Raw genomic sequence first — 15,764 nt, forward strand, 5'->3', positions numbered from 1 at the left:
TGGGTTGCCATGCCCTCCTCCAGGGGAATCTTCCCAACCCAGGGACTGAACCCAAGTCTCTTCTGTCTCCTGCATTGGCAGGCATGTTCTTTACCACTAGTGCCACCTGGGAAGCCCTAAGAATGTACACATGTATGTAAGAGTCACTGCAGTACTGCAGAGATGGGCACAACACTGTAAATCAACTATTGTTCAGTCGCTAAGCCATGTCCAGCTCTGCGACCCCACAGATTGCAGTATGTCAGGCTTCCCTGTCCTTCGCTATGCCCTGAAATGTGCTCAAACTCATGTTCATTGAGTCAGTGATGCCAGCCAACCATTGCATTCTCTGTTGCCCCCTTCTCCTCTTGCCCTTGATCTTTCCCAGCATCAGGGTCTTTTCCAATGAGTCAGCTCTTCGCATCAGGTGGTCAAAATTTTGGAGCTTCAGTTTCAGCACCAGTCCTTCCAATGAATATTCAGGGTTGATTTCCTTTAGGCTGACTGGTTTGGTCTCCTTGCTGTCCAAGGGACTCTCAAGTCTTCTCTAGCACCACAGTTTGAAAGCATCAATTCTTCAGTGCTCAGCCTTCTTTATGGTCCAACTCTCATATCCATACATGACTATTGGAAAAACCATAGCTTTGACCATACTATTAATCAAATAAAAAAAGACTAACTTGCAACATGCCTCCAACAACTTTTTCCTCTACTAATCCATCTTCCCTACTGCTCTAGTGCTGTTATTTTTTCTTCTTCTTCTTCTTTTTTTTTGATAGACAAGAAGGGGATATATTTAGAGAGAAACACGTTCCACAGAGCATGGGCCATCTCAGAAGGCAAGAGCAGCCGTGCTGTATTTCTAAGATACAAATTATGCCATGTTATTCCTGCTTAAAACTCTTCCATAGCCTCCTGCTGCATTCAGGATTAAAAAACCTAAACTCTTAACCCAGTCTCCTAGGCTTTCCAGCATCAGGTCCCTATCTTATTCCGGCATTATTTCATGCTATTCCACACACCCCACCACCCCCGCCTTGTTTTCAGTTTGTCACAGAAGGCTTCTTTAGGTTTTTCCAATAGCTTCTTCCAGTTACAAAGTTTTCCCCCAAGCTATCCAATTTGCATGGAACACCATTACCACTCCACCTCTTTTAACGAATTATTCCCTACTCATCCTTCAGATCTTAGCCAATTAAATCAGTAGGCTTCTTGCTCTGCTTTTTCACAGTTCTCCCAACTGTAATTAAACTAATTATGCAATTACTTAGTCTGTCTCAAGTAAACTGCAGGGACCTGTGTCTTAGTTATAGCTATATCCCCAGGGCCTAGCATTTGTGTCTAACCCATATAAGGACTCCATTAATATCTTCTGAATGAAGAGCAATGGTTCAACTAGAAAACTAAAATGAGTTTTGTATGATTGGAGTTTAGAGGGTTTTTCCAAAAACCCTCCTAAAATCTCAGAAGTCTCTGGTGGGACCATAAATTATGTAAGATAGGACCTTAGGTACAGTGACAAGCTTTGGTGCTGACTCTGCCTCCTTCAGGTAGCCTATGCACATTGACTATAGTGTCTGAGAGAAAAAGCCTTTGTCCTGATTCTCCAAGCTGGGACTCCCAAACGTCAGAATTTACTTTTGAGAGTCCCTTGGACTGCAAGGAGATCCAACCAGTCCATTCTAAAGGAGATCAGTCCTGGGTGTTCTTTGGAAGGAATGATGCTAAAACTGAAACTCCAGTACTTTGGCCATCTCATGCGAAGAGTTGACTCATTGGGAAAAGACTCTGATGCTGGGAGGGATTGGGGGCAGGAGAAGAAGGGGACGACAGAGGAGGAGATGGCTGGATGGCATCACCGACTTGATGGATGTGAGTTTGAATGAACTCCTGGGGTTGGTAATGGACAGGGAGGCCTGGCGTGCTGCAATTCATGGGGTTGCAAAGAGTTGGACACGACTGAGTGACTGAACTGAACTGAATTCCTAAATCTAGGCACTAACTAGGAGGAGGGCCAGGGTGTGGGAACTCAAGACCCATGCCCAGCAGGGCCAAGAAACCACAGGACTCTGATCTCAGTCCATAAATGACTAATTTTTGTTATTCTCACAAGGACTCCTCTGGGGCGGCATGCAATGCTAATAGATGCCACTAGATGGCGATACTCCACTAATATATCCAACTTATGAAAGTTATGACCAACCTAGACAGCATATTAAAAAGCAGAGACATTACTTTGCCAACAAAGGTCCGTCTAATCAAGGCTATGGTTTTTCCAGTGGTCATGTATGGATGTGAGAGTTGGACTATAAGGAAAGCTGAGCGCCAAAGAATTGATGCTTTTGAACTGTGGTGCTGGAGAAGACTCTTGAGAGTCCCTTGGACTGCAAGGAGATCCAACCAGTCCATTCTAAAGATCAGTCTTGGGTGTTCATTGCAGGGCCTGATGTTGAAGCTGAAACTCCAGTACTTTGGCCACCTGATGGGAAGAGCTGACTCATTTGAAAAGGCCCTGATGCTGGGAAAGGTTGAGGGCAGGAGGAGAAGGGGACAACGGAGGATGAGATGGTTGGATGGTATCACCGACACAATGGACATAGGTTTGGGTGGACTCCGGGAGTTGGTGATGGACAGGGAGGCCTGGCGTGCTGCGATTCACGGGGTCGCAACGAGTCGGACACGACTGAGTGACTGATCTGATCTGATCTGATGAAAGTGGAAATGGACTTCAGCTACATGCTTGTTTCTCCAGAACCAAGAAAATAAGGGGGTTTGGGCTCAGGGCAGGTAACACCCAGCATCCCAAAGGGAAACAATTTCCATACCAAGTCTGACCAGACAATAAGACAAGCGAGTAGCATGGATGGATACTCCAAGGGCTTTATTAACTCCTTTCTGTAGACAGCAGGACCTTACAGCAGAGAGATGAAAAGGAAGCCAGGAAGCTGCGGTCTCAATATGGGTCATTGAAGGGGTACAGAGGGTGCCCTGCATCTCTTGGGACCCTCTTCCCATCCACCTGGAAAGACAGACAGATGACTCCATTAGCAGGAGTTGACATTCCCGTACCCTGCCCGTCCTCCTAGTTCCAGGACATCTTTTCCCAAGAATCTTCCTGAACAGCCTCACCTGTGTACAGCACTATGACAGATGTCAGTGACAGGGACCTAGCCTCAGAGAATGCCACAGTACCAACAGCATTCCAGCACCAAACCCACAGCCTGGTACATGGCTGACTCTATCCCCAAGAGTTTACAGTCTCAGCTGGGATAAGGAACTATTTATTTCCCTTTCTAACAAGGTTGAGAACGCCCCATTTACACTGAGAAATTGTTACGTGTCAGGAACTGGGATCATTTTACATAAAGGAAGCTAAAGCTTAGAGAAGTTAAATCACTTGCTCTAGGTTACAAGGTATTGAGAGTCAGGGCTGGAACTCACAGGCTAAATGCCTTATCCCTGAACCAGATTACTTCTGGCAGCTCAATAAATAAAAAACAGCCCACTGTGTCCAGGACAGCAATCCTACCAACAATACCATCCTGCCAAGCCTCTACTCAGCAATATGGAGGCCAGACTTAGGCCAGAATCCTGCCCTGAATCTCAGATTCCCTGATTCTGGGGGGTGATACACACTCACCGTAAGCATGGGCACAATGAATCGCAAATTTTTATTCAGGGCATCCAGCTGTTTCATCTCCTCTGGGCTAAAGGTGAAGTCAAACACCTGGGAATGGAAGGTGGGGGTCAGGAAAGCCACTTTTGTGAGTAGAAGTTGGGGTTCCAGACCACTGCCTTCTTAGCCAGAGTCAGGGTCAGACTGTGTCCCAATGGGCTAAAAAAGACAGGACAGACACATCAAGTACCTGGATGTTCTCAAGGATACGGGAAGGCGTGACACTCTTGGGGATGCAGATCACTTTCCGCTGGACCTGCCACCTAAGTGGGAGGCAGAAGTAAACGAAACAGTCAGTACTCATGAGCATTTTGTCCTCCATGCAGCCTTCTCTGAGCTCCTAGAGCCCCAAGCCCCACTGGAAGAGGGAACGAGCCTCAGAATGGCCTCTCCCAAGATGACACGGCAAGATGCTCAGCCTCATTCAGGCATTTGGAACCCCTCAACCCGTGCCTCCCAGCCCAGGAGCCCTCTCCCTAACCTGACTGTCTTTCCCTAAGACTGCTCATACCTGAGCAAGATCTGAGCTGGAGATCGACCATGCTTTTCAGCCAGTGCCAGGACCACTGGCTCCTTAAGCAGGACAGGCTCCTCAGGATCACGCCACGCACGATCAGAGGAGCCCAGAGGGCTATAAGCAGTCACCTCCAGGCCTCGTGCTTGGCAGTGGGCAATCAGCTCATTCTGAGCCAAGTACGGGTGGCATTCCACCTAAACCAAGAAACAACCTATCACCAGGGGTGGCCGCAGCTGGCTTGTGGTGGCCCCACCCGGACACACACATTCTGACCAACCCTGAATTGCTGACCCCCCACTTCCCCTCACGCTGCTTTTCTCACTCTCTAGACAGTTTTCCATTGTCTATTTCATTCTTTTCCCACACTTAGAAGGATTTCTGCACCAACACTTCTGACAACTTTCTAGCTATCTCCTGAAGTAAACTCATCATCTGCTCACTCATGTTCATTTACACACATGCACACACATACACACATACATGCATACCATCCCCAAACCAACTGATCTGCTTTGCTGTGCTCACCTGCAGGACAGCTGGGCGTACAGAGGCCACGCTGAGCACATCGTCAGTCTGCCGACTGTTGAAGTTGGACAGGCCCAGAGCCCGCACCAGCCCCTTAGCCACGAGTGCCTCCAGAGCCCTCCAGGTCTCCTTGTAGTGGGTGGAGTCATAGCGTATAGTCCCATCAGCATTCTTAGGGAAGGGGCTGTCTCCCCGCCTGAGTGAAAGACAGCCCCCCAGGTGTGGGCATGTAGGCTCCTATCTACCTACCCGTCCAGCCATTCTACATCCCACAGTCGAAGCCCAGAAAGGGTAGAGGGCCAAGAATGAGAAACAAGCATGGTTTTTCACCTTTCCAGGTCATGATCCAAGTGTTAACTCCATATGGAATGCCCATCCCCTCTTCCTTCTTCCTAGACACAGATTATATCCCCTCCCCTCTGGGAAGTCATCCTTAACTCCCTCTGCCCCGCCTCGGGAAACTGCATTGTAGGCTCCTACAGCCTTCTTCAAGTACAGAGCATGGAGCTATGGTCGTCTCCTCCCACACCCTCTGTGGGAGCTTACTCTACTGCAACCCCAAGGCCGAGCGCAGTAAAAGCTAGAACATTTCCCCAATGTATAAAGGCAGCAGGAGGACTCATCCATATACAACCTAGGATACATGCCATGTGAAGTGGCACTCCTTTTTTCTGTAGCTAGACTGTAGCAGAAAAGACTGAGTGCTCTTCTCTTGCTCTGCTCCTATAACTTACAAAAAGTTACTAACATGACTCCCCCAACACCTGATTCCTAGATGAAGACCCTGGCAAGGCTCACTCAAAGGCGTAAGGCCAGTGCATCAGGTACAGGTCCAGATACTCCAGCTGCAGGTCAGCAAGTGTCTTCCGGAGGGCAGGCTCCACATCCTTGGGGTGGTGCTTTGTGTTCCACAGCTTGGAAGTCACAAAGAGCTCCTCCCGAGGCACCAACTGTACAGGGCCCAGAGTCCACAGTGAGAAGAGCCAAGGGCACCCAGTCTGGTCCACCCTCACCTTTGGGAGAAGAACTAGAAGGAAGCTGATGCCAGATCCCTCTAGTCAGCCCTTAGCCTCAGCCTCTGAGTCTTCTCACCCCACCTCTCTGTAGCCCCAGTCCTCACCTTGCCAGGTCCCACATTCTCCTTCAGGGCTTCCCCGATTTCAGTCTCATTGCCATAGATAGCAGCACAGTCAATGTGGCGGTAGCCTACACTCAGGGCATACTTAATAGCTGCTTTAACCTGCCAGGTGAGAAAAGCAAAAGTTTTAACTCTGTTGGCCTGGACCAGAAACTGCCCTCCTGAGGGTCACTGATGGGGGGAGGGGGCAGGAATTTACCACCGTAGTCATCCACACGGTGGAAGTGAGAAGTTAGAAGACGGCTCCAGTCTTGGGGATCAGAAGTCTCTGTGGAGACCCCAAACCCTTTTTCCTCCTCCCCACTAACTTCCAAGGTTCCTTCCTATCCAAGCAATCTCAGCAGGGCCCAGCAAAAACTAACTATGTTCCCTGCTAGATGCTCACAAGATGGATGGATACATTGATAGGACAGAAAGCAGAAGTATAGTCATGGAGATAGGTCCCAACCCTGAAGAGCTGGTTAGGGAAGCATGATACACAGTTAAGTAGTTCCTAGAGCAAGACCACATGGAGACAGATCCTTAGAAAACATGTGGGGACTTCCCTGGTGGTCCAGTGGTTAAGAATCCACCTGCCAAAGCAGGGGCCATGGGTTCCGCCCCTGGTCCAGGAAGATTCCACATGCCATGGAGTAACTAGGCCTGTGCACTGCAGCTACTGAGCTGGGGAGACTAGAGCCCATGCTGCACAATAAGAGAAGCCCATGCACCGTAAGTAGAGAGCAGTCCCGCTCACTGCACTGCAACTAGAGACAGTCTGTGCGCAGCAAAGACCCAGTGCAGCCGAAAAAATGTAAATAAAAAAATCACATATATATATAAATCTAAATTCCATTTTAAATATATGTATATATTTAAAGGGGAAGCCATGTAGACCATGGCTCAGACAAGCAGAAGAGGTGAGGAGGGGAGAACAGAAAACTAAGGAAGGTGGAAAAGTGAGATGGAAGCTGGGCCCAGAGGCCCCCACCAGAAGAGAATAAAGCAGGCACCAAGGAGGTTGATGGGTCAGTCAATTTGTTAAAAACCAGACTAGAAACATGGCATTAGGAGCAGACCCAAGGGTGTTAGGCCCCCTGCAACTCAAGATCCCCATTTAGGTGCAGTTGTTACTATCCAGACATGTGCCCTTCTCACCGACACTGCTCCATCCCATTTCCCACCCCTCCATCCCTGACCCATCTTGGCCCTGGCTCTGGCCTCCACCCTCAGCCTTCGTCTAGCTACTGGACTTGTCCCAGGCGGTGTCAGTGCCCGCCCACAGCACCAGACTCTAGGCAGCTGTAGGAAGGAAAGCAAAGGGAGAAAAGGCAGACAGAGTTCATTCAACCACGCCACCCATCCCAGCCTAAATCCCAGACAGAAGAGGCCACTGTCCCTGCCAGAGTTCCTCCCAAACTTCTCTCAACTCTGACTCAGATTCCAAGAACAAGGAACACCCAGGTGGGAGCTGCTCCACCCCGGGTGGGAGCTGAGTCTCTACCTGTGTCCATCTAGGAAAGCAAGTTTTCATTCCCAGGCTCCCCTGGGCTGGAAGGTCTATAGCAGGGGTTACTAAACTCCAGCTAGCAGCTGCCTTTTGTTTTTTTTTCAGCCCTTGAGATAAGAACAAGTTTTATATTTTTAAATAGTTATATAAGTACATAACCACCTGCATTTTGCAAGTTGTCTGACAAAATCTAAATTATTAACCACCTTGTCCTTTAAGAAACAGTCTGCTGACCTTTGGTATAAACAGTTGACCGAGTTGTTCTTTAACTCTGATACCTGCTGTGTGTATCTGGCTATATATTGTCACCCTGTATCAGGCTGCATATTGTCACATGTATCAGGATGTATATTGTCACCGTGCTTATTTAACTTATATGCAGAGTACCTCATGCAAAATGCCCGGCTGGATGAAGCACAAGCTGGAATCAAGATTGCCAGGAGAAATATCAATAATGCAGATGACACCACACTTAAGGAGAAAGCGAAGAGGAACTAAAGAGCCTCTTGATGAAGGTGAAAGAGGAAAGTGAAAAAGTTGGCTTAAAACTCAACATTCAAAAAACTAAGATCGTGGCATTCAGTCTCATCACTTCATGGCAAATAGATGGGAAAACAATGGAAATAGTGACAGACTTTATTTTCTTGGGCTCTAAAATCACTGCAGATGGTGACTGCAGCCATGAAATTAAAAAGATGCTTGCTCTTTGGAAGAAAAGCTATGACAACCTAGACAGTGTACTAAAAAGCAGAGACATTACTTTGCCAACAAAGGTCCGTCTAGTCAAAGCTATGATTTTTCCAGTAGTCATGTTTGGATGTGAGTTGGACCATAAAGAAGGCTGAACACTGAAGAATTGATGCTTTTGAACTGTGGTGTTGGAGAAGACTCCTGAGTCTCTTGGGCTGCAAGGAGACCAAATCAGTCAATTCTAAAGGAAATCAATCCTGAATATTCGTTGGAGGGACTGATGCTGAGGCTGAAGTTCAAATAATTTGGCCACCTGATGCAAAGAGCTGACTCATTGGAAAAGACCCTGATACTGAGATGGCAGGAGGAGAAGGTGACGACAGAGGATGAGATGGTTGGATGGCATCACCGATTCAATGGACATGAGCCTGAGCAAGCTCAAGGAGATGGTGAAGGACAGGAAAGCCTGGCGTGCTGCAGTCCAAGAGGTTGCAAAGAGTCGGACAGGACTCAGCAACTGAACAACAACAACCTGCTGTGTGTAAGGAACCAAATGTGAAATGGAAGACACGATCACAGCACAGGGTGATGAACAGCACCTTAGGGGTCAGCCCAGGGTCAGGCACAAAGGACTGCCACATCTCCACAGCACTCAGCGCAGATCATCAGGGAACGGGCTCCTTCCTATGCTTGAGGCCCTGCTGGGCCCCTTACCACTGCTCTGGATCAGTTGGGGAAGCCAAGAGCTCACTATGGGTCCCTTCTTCCCTTGTTTCTTCCCACCGCCCTCCAGGCTTATCCCTACCCGATGTGAAGTATAGGGATGGGGGTGATAGAGAAAACACAAGGACCCTCTCCCAAACAGTGCCTTTTCCCTAGAAGAGGGGCAAGAACCCCCTTCTTCTGCCCCCATCCCTCACCTGGCCAGGGTCGCTCTTCCAGGTGCCCAGTCCAATCAGGGGCATCTTCTGCCCAGTGTGTAGGAGGATACAGGGAGCCGCCATTGCCCCTGAAACAGAGAAGGAAGAAAATGGTGTGAGGGTCAGTGCTGCTGTTGGGGCAACTGGTCAAGGCTCCTGTAAAACATGGGAGGAAGGGGGCACAGAGATGACAGGAGAACAGACCCTGGGTCATGTGTATATGCCTGGGAGCAAAGGCAGCTGAGACAGGGCGGCCAGAACCAACCAAAGCCAGTAACTCCCAGACAAACACTAACAGGACCACCAGTCTGGCTGCCCTTCCTTTCACCAGGCTAAGGGTCTGGTTAAAGAGCTCTTAAACTGAAAAACAAAGGCAAGGTGGCTCCCCAGAAGTACTCAACCTTGACGACATGAGGTCTCAAGCCAGTGTAAGATAAGCAAAGGCCTTTATGAGACAAAGGGAGACCAGGTGACAGGCTCAGAATCGAAGGATGATGAACGTTCCAGGAGACTGTTAGCACTTCAGAGACTGAGTCCCTCTCAGAGGTCTGATCAGCCATGCTACTAGGCCTGAGTGGGCTCTTACAAGGGAAGTATCTTATTTTTTAGATTAAAAAAAAAAAAAAAAAAAACAGGCTCAGAGAGATAAAGTTATTTGCCCCAAATCAACAGCTAAGTGACAGAGAGAGTCAACAATTCAAGAAGGAGCTGATAGAAAAGGCAGGAAAAGGCAAGAGAACACAGACCAATAAAATACATATGCTATGCCTCACAGAAGACACATATACACTGTGTTACAGAAGAGCAAGTGACTTCTGTAGGGCAAGGATAAGAGAATAATGACATTGTCTTTTTTTTTTTTTAATATTTATTTATTTGGCTGCACTGGGTCTTAGTTGCAGCACACAGGATCTTCAATCTTCATTGCAGCATGCGAGATCTTTAGCTGTGGCATGCAGAATTTTTTAGCAGCAGCATAACGCTTATTTGCAGCATGTGGCATCAATTTCCCTGACCAGGGATTGAACCCAGGCCCTCTGCATTGGGAGTGCAGAGTCTTTGCCACTGGAGCACTAGGGAAGTCCCAACACTGGCTTTTAAGAATGAGTTGGATTGTCCCAAGAGTAAAGAGAAGGACTTCCCTGGTGGCGCAATGGATGAGAATCCACCTGCCAGTGCAGGGGACACTGGTTCAATCCCTGGTCCGGGAAAATTTCATATGCCCTGGAGTAACTACTGAGCCTGAGATCCAGAGCCCAAATACTTCAACAACTGAAGCTCTGCTGCCTAGAACCTGTGCCCTGCAACAAGGGAAGCCACCGCAATGGGAAGCCCAAGCACTGCAACAAAGAGTCGATTCCACTAGCCTAAACTAAAGAAAGCCTGTGCAAAGCAACAAAGACCCAGTGCAGCCAAAAATAAATAATTTTTTTTATAAAAGAGTAAAAGAAGCTTTCCAGCAAGAGGAACCAGACATGTGACTTCAGTGCAGTGGAAAGCAGTAAATCACAGATATCTGAAAGTTTCCAACTGAACAAAGCACATGGGTAACTGCAACCCCATTTGGAGAGCTATGAAAATCAGAAGTCTCCAGTGGCCCAAGAACACTTATGCAGTCAGCAGATGATGAATGGTCTTATGCTAGACACAAGAGACACACATATTCAAATAGTTCTTGCTCTCTGGGAGTTCATGGTCTGGTCAGGAGAGGACAGAGGATATCACAACCCATAAGCCGGGACCAAAACCTGCACAAGGGCTACAGGAGAATAATGACCTGGCTGGGATGGCTTCTTGGAGGTGACATGTGAGTCGAGCTTTGATAAATAGGATTTATCCAAGAGAAGGAAAAGGAGAAAGAGGGCTCACCCCAAGAATCAATAATATAGAAACAACCTTTTCCCTTGCTCTCATCAGTACTGTAACTATCACTCTCTCGGGATTAAGTTCATTGCTGGTCAGTACTTTTATTATCACAACCTTTGTTTCCAAGTTCAGAAAGGACATAAGAATATTATGGTAGAGTAGGTAACTGGATAAGTTGCAAGTATAAGTGACACACCAACACTGTCCTTCTTAACATTTCTGACTCAGAAAGAATTTTTTTTTTTTTTTTTTTTTGCTGAGGCCTGGTTTCTTTTATTTTTTTTTAACTTTACACAGCATGTAAAAAAAAAAAAAAGACATTTATTCAGCATCATGATCAGACTATTACATTTAGCAATCAACAGCATGGGTGCAAAAAAAAAATCTACATTAAAACCCTTTGTTGGAATGCTTTACACTTTCCACAGAACAGAAACTAAAATAACCTGTTTTACAATTAGTCACAAGTACAGTCCTCGAGTTTTTTGCCCATACACATGCTGCTGCTGCTGCTGCTAAGTTGCTTCAGTCGTGTCCAACTCTGTGCGACCCCAGAGATGGCAGCCCACCAGGCTCCCCCGTCCCTGGGATTCTCCAGGCAAGAACACTGGAGTGGGGTGCCGTTTCCTTCTCCAATGCATGAAAGTGAAAAGTCAAAGTGAAGTTGCTCAGTCGTGTCCGACTCCTAGCGACCCCATGGACTGCAGCCTACCAAGCTCCTCCATCCATGGGATTTTCCAGGCAAGAGTACTGGAGTGGGGTGCCATTGCCTTCTCCAAGGAAGAAATTTTTTTTAAGGTTATTACTTTATTATTTATTTATTTTTGCCTCATGGCACATGGGATCTTTGTTCTCTGACAAGGGATCGAACCCACACCCCCTGCACCCTCTGCAGTGAAAGTGCAGAGTCTTAACCACTGGACCACCAGGAAGAATATTATAGTCTAGTGGGCTTCCCAGGTGGCTCAGTGGTAAAGAACTGCCAAGTACCAATGCAGGAAACACAAGAACTGCAGGTTTTATCCCTGGGTCAGGAAAATCCCCTGGAGTAGGAAATGGCAAACCATTCCAGTATTCTTGCCTGGAAAATCCCATGGATAGAGGAGCCTGGTGGGCTACAGTCCACGGGGTGGCAAAGAGTCGGACCTGACTAAGCACGCATGCGTGCGCACGCGCGCACACACACACACACACACACACACACACACACAACATTTCGGAGACCACCCTTTCTGCTAAAATGAAAACAGTTCAATTTGGGCAGCAAACCATGGACCACTGAGGGCAATACTCTTTGTTACCAAACTTCTCAGGGACACAAACTGCCCAAAATCAGGCAAACATGTCTGTACCTCACAGAAGGAACTAGCTTGCCAGCTGCTACCAGGGACTATGGCTGGTTTCCTGGGCTTGATCTTCAACCTGGGACACGTTGGCCTCTGCCAGATTTCTCAGAACACAAGGGTTGGCTCTGAAATCACACCTGGGCTGAGAGTGTGAACAAAAACCTGGCCTGGGGGAAAAGGAAGAAACCTGAAGCTTGCCTCTCCCCTTTCTTTTGCTGGTGAAACTGAAAACCAAAAAGGCTAAGGCCTGGGGGGCAGGGATCAGAGGCAGAAACAGTAAACACAGATCTTCAAAGAACAAACGCTCCGAAGGACAGATGGAAAGCAGAAGATAGATGTTTTTCTCTATCAGAGGACAGGAAGTCATCCTCTGCCAGCTCCTGACTTCCTTATCTTCTGCCTGTGCATCAGCCTTTCAACCTAGCCCTGTGTTAAAAGGCTCTGAGCTTGTCAGCATCTGCCTAGCTGGACCTCTAGCAGCATTCAGACACCCCCATGTTATCTTGGGAGAGGTTCAAGGTGGAAAAGAGAGAGAAGCTGAGTGTATAGGGGGGCGGGTGAGGGCAGTATCAGGACTCAGGTTTTATTCATCCCAGGTCAGTGCCTAGGTTCCTCCTCTCTGGGGCTTAATCTTCCCTTGTCAGAGAAGGGCTCTGCAGTTGCTGCCAGGATGCAAGAAACTTGAAAACACAGAAGAAGAAGCAGTCTTCACATGAGTGTTCCCTGCTTCTCTCTCTGCCATCTTCCCCCACAAAAAATATTGGTGTCCCTCGGGGTTCTGTCCTCAATCCCTTCTCGCTCCCTAGTCAAGCTTCAGTGATGACTTTAATCACTAATTCTTCCCACCCCAGTTCTATATATTCACCTCCCTCTGGACAGTTCCACCAGTATATCCTAAAGGTATGAGACTTAACATGTCCAGAACTAAACTTATCAAATCCAGCAACAGAGCACGAGGAAATAGTTTAAGTTCTGGAGTTGCACAGACCTGGGGTTGAATCTCAGCTCCTCCATTTTGAAGAGATATTATGCCTAAAGCCCTCTGCACAGCGCCTGACCATGTTCTTTGTTCTATATACTCTGTCTCCCCAGGACTCAAGCCCTGGGTGACAAGTGTGAAAGCAAACCAGACAACACAGTATAATCCATGGGGGGTCTTACAAATCCAATCACAGTATAATCCATGGGGGGTCTTACAAATCCAATCACAGTATAATCCATGGGGGGTCTTACAAATCCAATCACAGTATAATTCATGGGGGGTCTTACAAAAGCCGTCTAAAGTATTTCAGTTTGTTTGAGGCATTTCTGAGTATTATAAGATTAGGGTTTTGACAGGTAGTGGGGAAGGGGAACATAGCTTCTGAACTTTGAAGACGCCAACACAGAAAGCCACCTTAAATATGAAACAGTGGCCAAGATTTGGTCTATCTGGCTGGGTTAAAAATCCTGTAATACTTGTAAATATTTTTAAAAAGATACTGTTTGCTCTAAACTGTAATGTAACACCTAAGACTGCAATACCACTCTCCGGACTTCTTGATGTATGTGAAAAGAATTTTAAAATATATACTCCTTAAATCTTTACCCAGCCCATCCATATCCACCTCCAGGGCCACTGTCCAGCTGTGACCACCCTTCCCAGAACCAGGGATTGCTCTGATCCAGTGAGGCCCCTCTCCCCGACAAAGCAGTCCCCAAATCTGACCATGTGACTCCCAGGCTCTCTTCCAGTAGTTCTCTCCTACCACAGGGGTAAAGTCCAGACTCCTTAGTAATACCCTTTATAACCTGGCTCCCACCTCCCCCATCTCTCCACCTCTTCACCTAAGACAACATATTCCAGACTCTGCAGAAGCAGCGCATCCATACTTGATTCCAGGCCTCTGCACACTTCCCTTTTGCACAAGTCCCACCCTTGCCTGGCTAACTGCAGCTCACCCTTCAGCTAGCTTTAAATTTCTGGCTCCTCCCATGTACTGACAGCTGTGCACAACACTGCATTTGCGTGCTCCTTTTCCCTCAGAAATTTAAGCACTCCTCAAGGTCAGGGCCTGCCATTTATCTAACCTGGTAGCTGCTACAGTGCCTGCTGCCCATTTCCCCTACCCCACACACAGGCAAACAGGGGAGATCTTGACAGCTGGAGGTGCATCTGAGAAAGTCACTGCCCCCATCACCTTCTTCCTTGACTTCTTAGACAACCTGGCAACAACGATCTCTGGAAAATAACAAAGCACTTTACCATCTCCGATTAAAAAAAAAAAAAAAATCCCAGTGATTCCTTTAGGCATTGCTCTTGTATTACAGATGAGAAATCTGAGATCTGGGGGGCAGTAACAAGACTGATCAGAACCCTCAAGACTAAGGGAGGTCGTGCGGCCCTGAGTATGGACAGGCTGAAGGGAAGAGTTAATTAATAATAACCCCAACCGGTGAAGGTTCAGATTTCAGTCTGAAAGAGCACTCGGGCAAAACAGAAACATGCCCTGGCTTTCCCAAACCCAAGGCAGGTCCCAAAGCTAGCGAACCCACGCCCCTCTTGCCACGTCAGGTTTTATTAATTTCATAATTCCTATGGAATCGCAGATTCTATAGGAAAGCCAGATTTCCTGGAAAACCGTGTCGGTGGGCAAACAAAAAAAGGAAGATGGCAACCAAAACTTGCTGACAATCGGTGCATGTAGCTTTTAAGAGCTTTATCTCACTTAACTCTTGCTACAGTTCTGATGTAGGAACTGATTTTACCGCTGAGAAAACTGACGGCCAGAGAAACTGAGGACTTATCCAAGATCATTTAGAGAATAAAAGGAAGCGCAAATCCGAAACCAAGTCTGGCCGCCTCCAGAGCATTTGCTCTTCGCTCTAAACATAGGGGCGGACACATGTGGAGTAAAGGTTCGAGGCCATCTCCACTGCGCCAAAGAAACAGGGCAGCAGAGGAGAGACTCACCTCGGCACAGAGCGTTAACAGGGTAGTGTGGCTTCCCAGCTCAGTCCTGTGCCCTGCTAGCCACCAAGTGAGCCTCAGCTTCCGGGATTGGTGGACAGCAGGAGACACCCGCCCAAGCTTGATGCAGGCACTTAAGCCTGGCGGTGATGAGGAAGCTCCTCCCAGAGGAGTGGCCGGGGGCCGGGCGTTCAGCATCACGCGCGTGGTGGACCCCGCCCCTACCTCCAGAAAGAAGCTGAGGAGTGGAAGCCTGAGCTAGGAGGCTGCACCATGGTGATGCGTGGATTGCCCACGAGCATCCTGCGGAATGTGGGTCCACACAGCGTGGCCTACTATGGAGCTTGGACACTGCACACCGCTCGTTTGACGAACGCCCGCGTGAAAGATGCACGCGCCTCGGGTCACGTAGGCGGCCCCGAGGGCGGGACTAGGCCGCGCCTCTGCCTGGCCCACACTGCACCGCGCGCCGCCTGTAAGGCTGCTCTGGGCGGTCCCAGCTCTTTCTCCAGCCAGAGGGAGAATCCGGCGTCCTCATGGCGGCTTCTTCTACAGTGGGCTGTTCCTCGCTCCACCAAATAAAACATAATTCAACTTTTAGACTGTCAATATTTTTTTAATTCATTAATACATACAGAACAATGAACAAATCTTAAACATTCAACTCT

The 15,764-nt window shown here is 48.0% G+C and overlaps 1 protein-coding gene across 3 annotated transcripts; it reads right to left on the minus strand.

Annotated features, from left to right (window-relative positions):
• Positions 1 to 2,834: 2,834 nt before the first annotated feature.
• On the minus strand, positions 2,835 to 15,304 carry AKR1A1 (aldo-keto reductase family 1 member A1). 3 transcript variants are annotated; one of them, XM_055586037.1, is made up of 10 exons: positions 15,100 to 15,221; positions 14,217 to 14,367; positions 8,935 to 9,023; positions 5,818 to 5,937; positions 5,496 to 5,647; positions 4,698 to 4,893; positions 4,167 to 4,366; positions 3,846 to 3,918; positions 3,620 to 3,706; positions 2,835 to 2,998 (listed from the first exon to the last, which is right to left on the minus strand). In XM_055586037.1, the coding sequence occupies exons 3-10, from the start codon at positions 9,016 to 9,018 to the stop codon at positions 2,933 to 2,935; spliced, it is 978 nt and encodes a 325-aa protein (XP_055442012.1). In that variant the 5' UTR covers positions 9,019 to 9,023; positions 14,217 to 14,367; positions 15,100 to 15,221; the 3' UTR covers positions 2,835 to 2,932. The 3 variants fall into 3 exon arrangements, with proteins under 3 accessions (XP_055442012.1, XP_055442011.1, XP_055442010.1); XM_055586036.1 differs by lacking the exon at positions 14,217 to 14,367 and having other exon boundaries at positions 15,100 to 15,238; XM_055586035.1 differs by lacking the exons at positions 8,935 to 9,023; positions 14,217 to 14,367 and having other exon boundaries at positions 15,100 to 15,304.
• Between the last annotated feature and the right edge of the window lie 460 nt (positions 15,305 to 15,764).

The sequence above is a fragment of the Bubalus kerabau genome, chromosome 6 (assembly GCF_029407905.1).
Source record: "Bubalus kerabau isolate K-KA32 ecotype Philippines breed swamp buffalo chromosome 6, PCC_UOA_SB_1v2, whole genome shotgun sequence".
Lineage (NCBI taxonomy): Eukaryota > Metazoa > Chordata > Mammalia > Artiodactyla > Bovidae > Bubalus > Bubalus kerabau.

Excerpts from the sequence above, each read along its gene's own strand:
- AKR1A1 (XM_055586035.1), bottom strand. The coding sequence starts at position 15,294 with ATGCTGAACGCCCGGCCCCCGGCCACTCCTCTGGGAGGAGCTTCCTCA. Across the intron at positions 5,648-5,817 it reads AGAATGTGGGACCTGGCAAG|TTGGTGCCTCGGGAGGAGCT; the intron begins GTGAGGACTGGG and ends GGCCCTGTACAG. Across the intron at positions 2,999-3,619 it reads TCATTGTGCCCATGCTTACG|GTGGATGGGAAGAGGGTCCC; the intron begins GTGAGTGTGTAT and ends CTGTCTTTCCAG.